Source organism: Pelodiscus sinensis, chromosome 3 (assembly GCF_049634645.1).
Source record: "Pelodiscus sinensis isolate JC-2024 chromosome 3, ASM4963464v1, whole genome shotgun sequence".
Lineage (NCBI taxonomy): Eukaryota > Metazoa > Chordata > Testudines > Trionychidae > Pelodiscus > Pelodiscus sinensis.
Genome location: NC_134713.1, coordinates 88,262,542 through 88,274,803, shown reverse-complemented (window position 1 = coordinate 88,274,803; position 12,262 = coordinate 88,262,542). Strand labels below are relative to the sequence as shown.

The 12,262-nt window shown below is 40.5% G+C and overlaps 1 protein-coding gene across 4 annotated transcripts in view; it reads right to left on the bottom strand.

Moving 5' to 3' along the window:
* NKAIN2 (sodium/potassium transporting ATPase interacting 2) overlaps positions 1–11,914 on the bottom strand; it is a 762,798-nt gene extending 750,884 nt beyond the window's left edge. The window contains exon 1 of one of the 4 annotated variants that reach the window (XM_006139449.4): positions 10,908–11,914. In XM_006139449.4, coding sequence (XP_006139511.1) covers positions 10,908–10,961 — 54 coding nt within the window. In that variant the 5' untranslated portion in view covers positions 10,962–11,914. The remainder of the gene's footprint in view (positions 1–10,907) is intronic. The other 3 variants (XM_014581722.3, XM_075924074.1, XM_014581721.3) reach the window with 3 other exon arrangements.
* Positions 11,915–12,262: the final 348 nt, after the last annotated feature.

The following is a 12,262-nucleotide window of genomic DNA, read 5'->3' as shown; positions in this document are numbered from 1 at the left end:
AAAGTGGGTTATTTTGAAATTTGGTGCTGTGTAGACAGTTCTAAATTACAAAATAAAATATTTCAAAATAAGATCAAAATAAGATAGGCAATATGCATAGCTCAAATTGCGTATTTTATTTTGAGCTACGGAGCAGTATAGACAAACCTTCAGTGAATAGTATCTTATTCTATAAGTTATTTTTGTGTGATTATTTGGAGATGTGTCAGGTACTATGCAAAATCTGGCCCTTTTGTTAGGTCTGCAACATTACTTAAATAGAGTACAGGTAACATTTTATATACCTTTCATGCTTATGTCAACTAAATTCCAATTAACAGTTCTATATTATGCTCTGTCTCAATTTCCACTGTAGTTCTATAAGAGAAATTACTGTTCACTTCCTGTCCCACTCTGTACTGTTAAGCAGCAGCTGTGACAATACAGAAGTGGCTGAATTTAAGAAGAAACTGATGTGATCCTTATAGAGGCAGAGTCTCCAAAGGATCTTGTAGTAATATCTTCTGAAAGAAGAAGATGAGTACCTATCTCTTTTATAGCATTTTCTTCAGCAGATCTGAAAGTGATTTACCCAAGAACTATGCATCATTATATCCCCATTTTACAGATATGGAAACTACATCGCAGGGAAGTGAAATGACTTACCCAAAGCCATTGAAGATTTGGGAACAGAACAATTATAATTCAGGGCTTTTTAAAAATTAACTACCATACCTCACCTGCCCACTAGAGAAGAAGTGGGCAATAAGCTGGAGACAGTTCACCAGAGTGAGTCACTGATGGGCCGCCAATGCTTTATTTATGTGTACATCCGCAGGTATGGCCCCTTGCAGCTCTGTTGGCTACTGATCACCATTTCTGGCCAGTGGGAGCTGTGAGAAGCAATGTTCCTAGAGCTCCCATTATCCAGGAATGGCGGTCCATGACCAATGGTATCTGGAAGTGGCTGTACCTGCAGATGAGCAGGCAAATAAACCACTGGCAGCCCACCACAGGCTAACCTTGGCAAACTGTGTCTGGCCCATGGATGGATATTGCCCACCCCTGCACTAGAGAACTCTAACTCTATAAAGGGGATACAAAATATAATGGTGGTAGATACTGTTACAGTGGACAAAAAAACTAAGTTTCTCTTAGAAGTAATATAATTAACTTCACATTTATGTCTTCTCCACTTATCTCTTCCATCAAGACACTTGTGATTTGCAGGAAATAAAACTCTGAGTCTTAACCAACTTAGATGCAAATAGAGGACATGCTGAATCAATCCTTCTCCTACTGATGTAACTGATAATTTATACCAGGGATAGGGAAGCTAAGGCCTGGGGTCCAGATGCTCTAGTGAGCAAGGGGAATATTGGGAAGTGTCTTTCTCCTTCTCAGTGAGGGGCCACCTTGGTGAGGGTTGGTTTATTTATTTATTTATCGTTCTCTCTTGCATGTGGCCCCCAACTAATTTTTCTATGGCTCAGAGGCCCCCCTACCCCTGCTTTTTTCAGTTCATTCAATAGCACCAGAATTAAACCATATGTAGGTTAAATTGCCTAAAAAGAGGAGCTCTAGAAAGCTATCAGTGGAGAAATGTAAAACAATGTTAAGGGTGGGGGGTTTTCAACATCAGTAACATTTTTCTAACTTTAGTTTCCCAGTTTAATATTTCTCACTTAAATAACTTACAATTACATAAATAGCTGAGCATCAGGTTTGAGAATGAAAGGTAAATGAATTTACCATTATATCTCACCAGTATCCTTCATTTTATACTATATTACATTTACATTTTAGCAGGAATCAACAGTCAAATGGATAAATATTTTTATGTTATTTATTAATTCAAATCAAGATTTTAAATTAAAAATGCATACCTATGATGCATGTTGAATAGAACTATTAGGTATGCATGTTTATTCTTAGTGAACACAGAGATCAATAGTTTTCCTTCTAGATGTTATTTCCAGAAACATTTTCAAGCACCATCAACACAACAGTATATTGTATATTTTTTAAATAAACGGGGTAGTAGTTTGGGACCTACTGGTTGGCTCTGGCAAGGAGGTGTCATTCAAGCTATTATAGTATCTTGTTATCACTTTACAACTTAGAAGGAGCTAAATCTTCCATGATGTGACTCACCAGATATTGAAAGCGGTTATTTCCCTCTAGAAGAGCACTGTTAGTCTATCCATATTTAAAACCAAGAACAAAACTTAATTAGAACAAGAATAAAACATGCTTGATAGTTAAAAACTTTTGTTCTTACACTAAATTTCTCTACAAATTCTCTAATACATGAAACCAGTGAATAGAAAATGGCCCAAACAGAGGGCATAACAAAGCAAGTCCTGGGTGATACATATCTATTTTTAGCAGAGAAGCAGGTAGAAGAGAGAGTAATGGGTGTTGTCAAATCATAAATGTCAGGCTAATCACACTATTTTCCTCTCAGTAAAACACCATTAAACCAAGAAAATATGTAAGCAACTTCAGGAAAAATTCACCTCATATCCCTATTTCACATTGCTCCATTTTGAAAATCCTTATCTGCTTATGGCCATCTTTCTATAAAAATAACCTTGTATCATTCATATTGGAAGTCAACTCAATACACTTAAATTACATAATAGCTATGCCACCATGTATATCCCAAAATCTTAAGAAATAAAGATCTTAGTTATCAATCTGGAGTACTTCATCTGAATAACAGCACAGAAATATAGTGCTTATCACCTCTCCCTCCACTTTTTGCTCACTTAAAAATTGTTACAAAACCAGTTGGTTCCTCAAATGAACTCTTCAGCATTACACAGCAGTTTTTAAATATATATATATATACATTTGTGTAATGTCTGCTGCAGGTAAATCTGTTTACTTTCTTTGTATAGTTAGTGACATCAGAAAGTTTTGGGATAGAAAGAGGCTAGGATATCCATCTACATCCATTCCATTTTTTTCTACCAGAACTAAAAAAACAAAAACAGAAAAAAATGTTTAGGAAGAAACAAGCCTGTTTTAAAACACATATGCAATTTTGAAGGAATCCACGGACCCAGTTTCAGAAGCAAAAAGAATCGTTGTACTTTTAAAAAGTATATGGATCTGGAAACTGAGGACCATCACAAACCTACCACCTTCCGCTCTAAGTACAAGGCACATTTTTATGACCTGGCCTTCTCCAACATAAAAATATAACAACATGTGTGTCATTATCAAAAGAATTCCAAAAGAAAATACTCCCCTGTACACACTTCCCAACTGGAGAGAGGATGAAAGAACACAAACGTGATGTCAGTCACATCCCTTAATGCACTGCTGGAAGGCACTCAGATACTATGGAGAAGAGCATGGCATAAGAACAAATCTAGACTGGAATGTTAATTATTCTGTAAAACTTCCAGGTAAATATTGCATAGGCACAACCCTGTGAGTTTTCTAATACTACTCCGTAAGAATGTACCTATACAGCAGCACTAGCTCAAAATAAGCTATGCAATTTGAGCTATGTAAATTACGTAGCTTATTTCAATCTTATTTGAAGATAGTCTATTTCAAAATGTGGTGCTGTGTATACAGCACCAAATTCCAAAATAGCCCAGTATTCTGACAAATCCCATAATCCTCATGGAACGAGGTTTACAGAAACATTGGAATAACAAGCCCCTTATTTCGATCGCATTTCGAAATTACAGGTGTGCTGTTAAGACATGGAAAACAAAATTTCGGGATATCAGACATATCCCAAAATAGTGTCGACATCGAGATGCAACCTAAGTGACATCAGCTCCAACCTGGATAGCCATAGCTCTTTGGAAAACTGCAGATAATTCAATCTGAAAGCTATTCAAACAAGGGTTTCTCTTAAATAAGGATACTAATGATATAAAACTATGCCAAATCAAGTGGGCTTGAACTGTGATATAGACTGCTACGGACCTGAAATCACCATTCTCATTTCAGACATTAAGCTGGTGTTTAATCTAAGTTTCTGACATGAAAAGCCAACACTCACAAAACATGACAGAATCTACAAGTTTGCCAGTAATGATGATTTAAAACATTCTGTTCATGACAGATAAAAATGAGCATAAAGATTGCTTTCTATTAAAACCAAAGTGTGTCATGTTATATTTCTTACTTTTTACAGAAATGATCACTAAGGCAAACTTGTTCTCCAAAGAATAAAGCTCTGTTCGATTTGATTAAATGTATCATTGTTTTACAGTTTATGCAATAATTGGAAGAGAAAATGCTGTAAGTATGAAGGCTAGCACTGTGTGGACTGTGGAATAGTTGCACCTCTGACCATGAAAGGCATACTGCAGGTATTACTTTCTGATTCTATGTAATTTATTTCCTCTATTTGAAAGTTTCTAGAGCTTTATTTCCAGCAGAACAAATGTGCATACAGGTGCAACAGTGTAACTAAGTATTGGTTCACATACACAAATATCACAGATAAGTATAGAAATTACCGCAATAGCTGTTGTTTCTGAAATAAATTGTTTGAATTTTCTCTACACTCATGTTAATAATTTGTGCAAGGCCATGAAGCTCAAGTGAGTTTTTGAAGCAAGCTGTCAGATTCCATTAGGCATCTGGATCACGGATCACTACTTTAAACAGCATAAAACTCAGGTTAAGTATTAAAGCCTGCAATTTCAAAAGTGACTAGTGATTCTGGCTGTATCAATTTTTTGACTTTCAGAAAGTCCTTAATAAATACCTTTTAAAATCAGACCTCTTTAAAGCAATTGAACTTGTGCATTCAAAAATTGAGGTGCCTAAAATCATTAGTAATATTTCAAAAACATTATGTTTATTTGTCAAGTGTAGCTGAAATTTTCTGCAAACAAATTGATGAGGCTATGCCTTTTAAAAAAGAGAAAATAAATTTTGCTCTTGAATTTTATTACAATCAAACAAGTATATGTGAAAGGATGTCCACCCCATGCAAAACAGAGCAGGTTAAATTAGATTAATTACCCTTAGATGCTTGAAGAGTCAGGGATTGAAAGTCTAACTGAGGAGGGAGTCCAGCAGGAAAGAAACAGGTAGTGTCAGCAAGTTGGTACCAGAAAAGGGCTACGGGGAACTAGTCTCTAGTCACTCCTTGGGAGAAGGAAGGTGTGTTTAGCACTACAGATTTAGGTACTCTGCAGAGAGTTTGGGTTAATAAATTCAGAGTGGGGGAGGGGCTGCATGTACAGAAAATAAGAGCGGAGAAGTAGGAAGGAGTCCAAACGAAACAGCAACAGGCTCTGGATGCAAACAGATCACAGTCTCTAAACACGACGGACCTTGGACTGGAACTTGGAGTAGAGTTTCTCTACTTGGGGAAGGGTTTTTCTACCAACTGTTAAAATGGCACAGATTGGACCATGGTGCAGAAAGTGTTGGACAAGGACTTTGCTACCCCAGTAGGAGAAGACTATAGTGATGTGGCTGGATTTGAGTCTTTAAGGAGAGAGATCTGAGACCCAGACTGAAAGAAGCACCATGATGAAAAAGGGCAACTGATTTGGATGGAGCTAAATCTAGACCTTCCAGGAGGAGGTGCTTTAATAGTAAATGGACCCTGTGACTGTATAGAACACAAAGAAAAAATGTGAACAGTAACATAGAGAAATAGTATAAAACATTGCACAGAAATGGAGAATACCATTCACCTAATCGTGTCTGGGAAGTGAGATCCTTTCCCAATTAAGAGAAGTGAACTGATAAACTATTAAATTCTGCAGAATGTTAAGTTAACTCTTAAACTTTCTAGTCTTTGCTTATGACTATGACTTTCAAGTTTGAAAATATGAAGTACTATCTTCCTGAAGTTCCAGATGGCCAACTCAGTGCTTCTGTCATTGTTCATAGTCTTCTCTCACACACAGCAACACAGGGAAACAAAACTGGTCATTTTCATTACTGATCTTCAGAGCTTTAAGGACAGCCCTGAAGCTGCTAATAAGGTCAATTTCATGTTGCTGCTTGAGAATGTTGTTAAGCAACAGCATAGGCGGCTGCCAGTCGAGCTATTAATGAGAAAGGAGACCCCAAAAAGAAAGAGTCAGAGAGGTAGGAGAAGAGATAGAATACTAGAAAATGTCTCTCAAAGCAACATGAAATCTGGGTGAGAACTGAAAGAAACTGAGATTCCATTTCACACACATTCATTCTCTATGACCTCTTGAAGGGGAGAGAGACTTACAAAGAATCAGTTCAATATCTTTGGAGAATTAAGAGGTATACTGAGATTTGTTTTCATTTACTAAATGAATTAACACTTTGGACCTGACATCAGCCAAATTATCTCTAACCTGATAAAATTCATAGATTCGAAGGCCAGAAAGAACCCTTGTGATAATCTAACCTTCTGTATAACTTCAAAAACAACAAATAGTTTAGTAGCACTTGAAAGACTAACAAAACATGTAGATGGTATCATGAGCTTTCGTGGGCACAGCCCACTTCTTCAGATGACCGGTCTGTTTCGTGTGCCCACGAAAGCTCATGATACCATCTACATGTTTTGTTAGTCTTTCAAGTACCACCAGACTATTTGGGTTTTTTTTAAGTTTATCCTGTACAAACTAATTTGGCTACCCCTCTGAAGCTTCTGTATAACATAGGCCATAGAATTTCCCCAAAATAAATTCCTGGAGCAGATCCTTTAGAAAAAAACATCCAATCTTAATTTAAAAACTGTCAGTGAAGGAGAATCCACCATAACTTTTTGTACATTGTTCCAGTGATTAATGGTAAAACTTTGCCTTTTTTTCCAGTTTGAATTTGTCTAGTTTCAGCTTCCAGCCACTGGTTCATCTTATCTTTCTCAGTTAGACTGTAGAAACTATTAATACATTGTTCCTTATGTAGATACTGATAGAATGCAAGCAAGTCTCCCCTTAATTTTCTCTGTTAAACTACATGGACTCAAGATGTTCAATCTATCACTACAAGGCATGTTTTCTTTAATCATTCTCTTGGCTCTTCCCTGAATCTCTCCAATTTACCAAACTCCTTTTTGAATTGTGGGTACCAGACTGGATACAGCATTCCTGCAACAGTCACAACTGCATTAATTTTTCTTATGGGTTAACAAATATAGAAGAAAATGAACTATCAAAAGCTGCTTTGCATAGTGTAAGTGAGAGCACAAATAGGAAGGAAAATGTATGTTAAGCAAGGAAGAACTGATCTGTGTGCAGTTGGAAGCAAACTATTCTTGGATCCTTTTGCTAACGGATGATATAGTATACACTGCACAAGCAATAGGTGTTTAAACTGCATTTATAAAAATAATCCTGTGTTTAAGCCGGACCTCTCAACTGCATCTATCTGCATTCCTGATGCGCTCTTTGCAAATGTAGCCTATATGGTACATTTCAGAGATTAGCCAAACATGGTACACATGAGCCTGCAGAAACTTTTCTAGCGACCCACATTATTGAATTGTATTACATATTTTGGTAATCCTGCTAAGACTAGTTAAATCACAACATCTATACTAAGCAAATTATGCAAAAATTTTAATATAAACCAAGTTGCAAAACACTTTTCCTTCTTAAAATTTGAAACTTTTCCCTTAAAAGAACATTTTTCTATGTTTTATAATTGTTTTAAAAATTAAACCACTGTTTTTTCAATTAATTTTTTTCTCTATTGAAAATGATGTGGATAAAAAAAATGACTAACAGTCAACTAATGCTCTTTCACTATATCATGCCAGTTGACTCTTCATCATTTGTAAAAAATCATGATCTGCATTAATATGGCTGCTAATTATGGCCTGAATCCTAAAAAATGTAGGCCATTCTACTCTATACAGATTACTATGGTATAGCTATGGTGCCAGAGCTATGCCAGCACAGCTTGCAGCAATGGAAGGAGTTCTTCTATCTTTGTAAGAACACCATCTCCCTGAGCAATGGCAGTTAGGGAATTATCTATCCGAAAAATGCTAAAGTGGCAAGCTACTCCCCTACAGCTACACCACTGATGCTCTTTGGTTCAGTCATCTGATTGATGTAGGTAATCCATGTCCTGAGAAGCAGTAGATACATCAACAGAAGAAATCTACCTTGACTTAGCACTGTCAATACAATTTTTAAGTTGGCTGAACTATAGTGATCAGGGATGTTGATTTTTCAAACCCATAGGAAATATAAAAACAATGAATAATTTAGAAGCACCTTAAAGACTAAGAAAACATGTAGAGGTATCATGAGCTTTTGGGGGTACAACCCACTTCTTCAGATGTTTTCTATTAATTGTTTTTTAAGTTTTCCAGTTATAGACTAACTCGGCTACCCCTCTGAAGCTAGGAAATATAGTTAAGCCAACTTAATTTTCTACTGTAGAGCAGGACTTAAACATAAGGAGTCCTTACAAAGTCACACCAATCAAACAGTAGAAGTATTCATATGAGAAAGGGTTTGAAGGCTCATGACCTATGTCAATGTGATGGCACAGAAATGGGAGGAACGCGATTATTAAGAAGTGAGAAAAGAGTATTTTTCTATGGCCAACTATATTTTTCATGTAAATGAGCACTCTTCCATAAAAACCTACTGAAATGTCATTACACAGATGCACTATGATTCAGCTGTTTTATTAGTAAGGTGCCCCCTATTGTGCTGTAAAGAAATTAAAGCTTTCAGGTTTCTCAGGACACTTCATACTATCATGAGCCAGCTGAAAACTTGTTATAGATTAAGTTAAAACCCTCATGGAGATTGATAGGTCTGTATACACATTTAATTAGTATAACTGTAAATATAAGCCCCCACTTAAAACAAGGAATATGTGAACCAATCCTGGAGCTTTTGCTGAATATCATTTTCAATAGGATTGGGGGTGGAGAGAAGGCTGAATAAAAAGAAAAATGTGGCATACACTCAGAGAGAGAGCCTGAAGAAACAGCTGATAGAGGCTGACCCTGGAGGATATTGGGAGATGTTTTTTGGGGTGCTGGTTAAAAGTACTCTTGGTGCTGTGAGCAAAATAATCGGTTTCCTGCTATTTGATTCTCTCTGCATTCATTGACAAAGGACTTTATACATTTTTTTTAAATAGATAAAATTGAATCAGAGAAGAACCTATTACTGCTTTCTCCTCCGAACTGGAACAACCTAACTAAATCCCCATTTTTTGGGTAACTGCTCAGGTCAAAGGGGGCAATAGTAGTGCCTTGCAAGCTATTTAAAATATATTGTTTCTCAACTTTTTTTAAAAACAGGGATGGAATAAAGTACTCAGGTTATGTTTTACTTATTCTATAACATCCTACCAAGTTAAAATACAAAAGTAATATAATGTGAAACAAGATCCTCCATTATTTTACCTGATCACAAATTCATACATCCCTGGAGGTTGTTTTTGTTTTTATACATACACAAAATGAGTTAGCAAATACAAAGACCCTATAAAGAAGAATGTATTTTACATCTTTTCACATTCATAAATTAATTCACTCAAGCTAATATTTGTTCAAAGGAATCTTTTGTCCATATAAAGAACATTAAACTTTTTGTTGTCTTTGTCAAAGAAAATGAAAAGCATGGGTCTGAAACTTTAATAAATCTGGAAAACTTCAATGATGTACTTTGTGTTTCCAAAATGCTCGGAAAAGGTTACATTCCTACAATTCCTTGTACTACAGACTTCTATTCACGCTTTTCTTTTTAGATTGCACATGAACAAATCAAGTCTACCAGGATACACCATATGCAAAGGATCAGATAACTTTTGAGGAGAAGACCATTTGTACAAATAGAAGGCTTCCCATAATACAGAAGAATGAAGGATTGATCACAACATATATAAAAACCACAGACATTTGTACTTCAGTTCTACTGATAAATCTACTTGTTATGTACTGTACTGATTTAGGTCCCTGAAATCTACTGTTTTCTTCCTCTTTTTTAGTCTTCTTAGTACCTGCCTACATTGGAAGAATTGTTGGCAATGCTGGTTGCCATTGATACCAGCTCAGGCTTTTCCAGCAACAAGAGATAGAGGGGAATGGGTAGTGTGAATGATCTCCTTCCTGATCAAGGTTGACTGCTTAAAGAAACCCTGTACTACATGTTCCACTCTTGGGCAACTGAAATCCAAAGACAGGACATTTTTGTGTGTGGCTGAGTCCTTAACAATGTGTACTGTACTAGTATCACATTTAATCTGAATTCTACAAACTCCACCATCCTGTGCAGTCAGTATGTTTATCTATTTTGTACTTCTCATAAGTAGATCTATCTTTAAATCTTTTCTAAGTTATTGGACCTCTACTGCATACTCGTTAAACTCACTATGGTTTGTATGTCTGATGGCTGTAAATACAGTATCTGCCATGAATTCCCACATATTTTTTCACTTCTTTAATAATGTAATGCAGTTAAACATTGGCCACTAATACTGCAAGAAGAAACATAGCTGCAGAAAAAAAATCTGAGGTAAATTCACTTACACCTGTGTGGCAAGCTGTTCAGGATTATCAATATAACAATCTTTAAACTGAGTGCTAACTAAATATGTTCGCTAAATCTGACACCAAGTTTAGTCAATTCCTGTCAAAACTGTCCTCAGGGGTTTATTTCCCCTCTAAATTAACTTTACTTTATGTACACAGCTCAATAGTTCCCTAAGCAAAACCCGTAACGATATTTTTTCTAATACATATCCAAAGTACCAGATCTCTCCCATTTGAAGGAGTCTCCCAAGTTCTGGGGAGGCGGGAGATACTTCAAGGCAGCTGGGGCAGAAGCTCCCTGTGATGAATGATACCGTGTGTCAGTGATCCATTAAAAAGTCTTTTTTTTTTAACCTTCCACCTCCCCCTTGCAGCCCATGTGTCAGCCTCTGCCCTGCACGGCTTTGCCACTCTCGCCGAGGACCCGCACACAGCGCGTGTCACTTACCAGTTGCATGCCACAGACAAAGATCAGCGTGCACCTGCCGCTGCAATAACCCATGGTTTCCAAGACCCCCTCGCCACGTAGAGCCCGACTTGATCCAATCAGATTGCGGGAGAGGCCAGGCAAACCTGCGCGGGGCTCCGGGGGCTTTTGCCTGCTGCTGCCGCCGCCGCCAGCGAGTCCCGGGAAGTGACAGGCATTAGGACCCGCTGCGCCGGGTGAGCAGCCGCAGCCCGCCGCCGCCGCTACCGTCGCTCTGCCCGCGGACCACGGAGCGAGCCTCCAGCGAGCGCGTCGGCGGCAGCGCGGGGGGCAATGCTGCGCCAGGTGCCAGCAGGAGCAGCCGCGCTGTGCTGGGAAGCCCCAAAGGCATCTGGGCTTCAAAGCCTGCCCCGCAGCGCGGCTCGCGAAGCCTGCAGGGCGGCCGAGCTCAGTTCATGCTGGGCGAGGGGTTCCCCGGCTGCCCGAGCAGCGCTGCCCCCTTCCTCCGCCTGCTCCTTCCCCAGCCGCTCTCGGGCAGCGACAGCGGCGGTTGTCCCTCCGCCGGGAGGCTCAGCCGGCTCTCCCGCGTCCCCTGGGCGAAGGCTTCAGCTGCTCCATGCGGCGCCGGCCGGGCTCCCAGTGCAGCAGCGGGAGGAGAGCGTGGCACGGCGCGGGCGGCGGCTGCTCAGCGGCATGGCACGGGCTGGCTCGCCACGGGGGGACTGCTGCTGCTCTGCCTGCCTGCTCCAGCCCAGCCCGGCGGAGGCGCGGGGAGGGGAGGGCTTCCCACTCCCCTTAGGGCTCGGGCTCTGCCACCGACTTTGCTGCCTCCTCCACCCCCTCCCATAGGGGGGGTTCCCCCTTCAGTGGTGAAATCGCCACTTCTCCGAAGTGCCTCCCCCCACCCCGCCCGCGCAGCCGGGCGGCCTTGGCGGTGGGCGGCGGCGGGAGCGGCTGTGGCTGCCTGCCACACGCTCCAGCGGCAGATGCTCGCACGGAGCTTGCTCGGGGGGAGGCGGGGGAGCTGCTCTTTGGGTCAGACAAGGGGGCGGGCGGGGGGCGGCGGTGGGGACGCGGCTCCTGTCCGGGAGCTGCGGGGGGACTGGCAGCGGCCAGGCCCCCTCCCACGCTCCCGGTTTTGGAAGGGGAGGCGGTGGCTCCCGGCTCGGAGAGCCAGCCACGGACCGGGCGCGGGAGGAGCTCTCTGCTGCCGCCTGCCGGGCAGCCCTGGAGAAGCAGCGCAAAACGCTGGCAACGCTCCCCCCGTCTCAGTCCTGGCACTGTGCCCCCAGCGCCTCCGCGCCAGCTGCAGGGGCGGCTCCGGGGAGCCCGATCCTAGCCCCTGCTCCTGGCTGCTCAGAAAGAGAAGCCGCTGC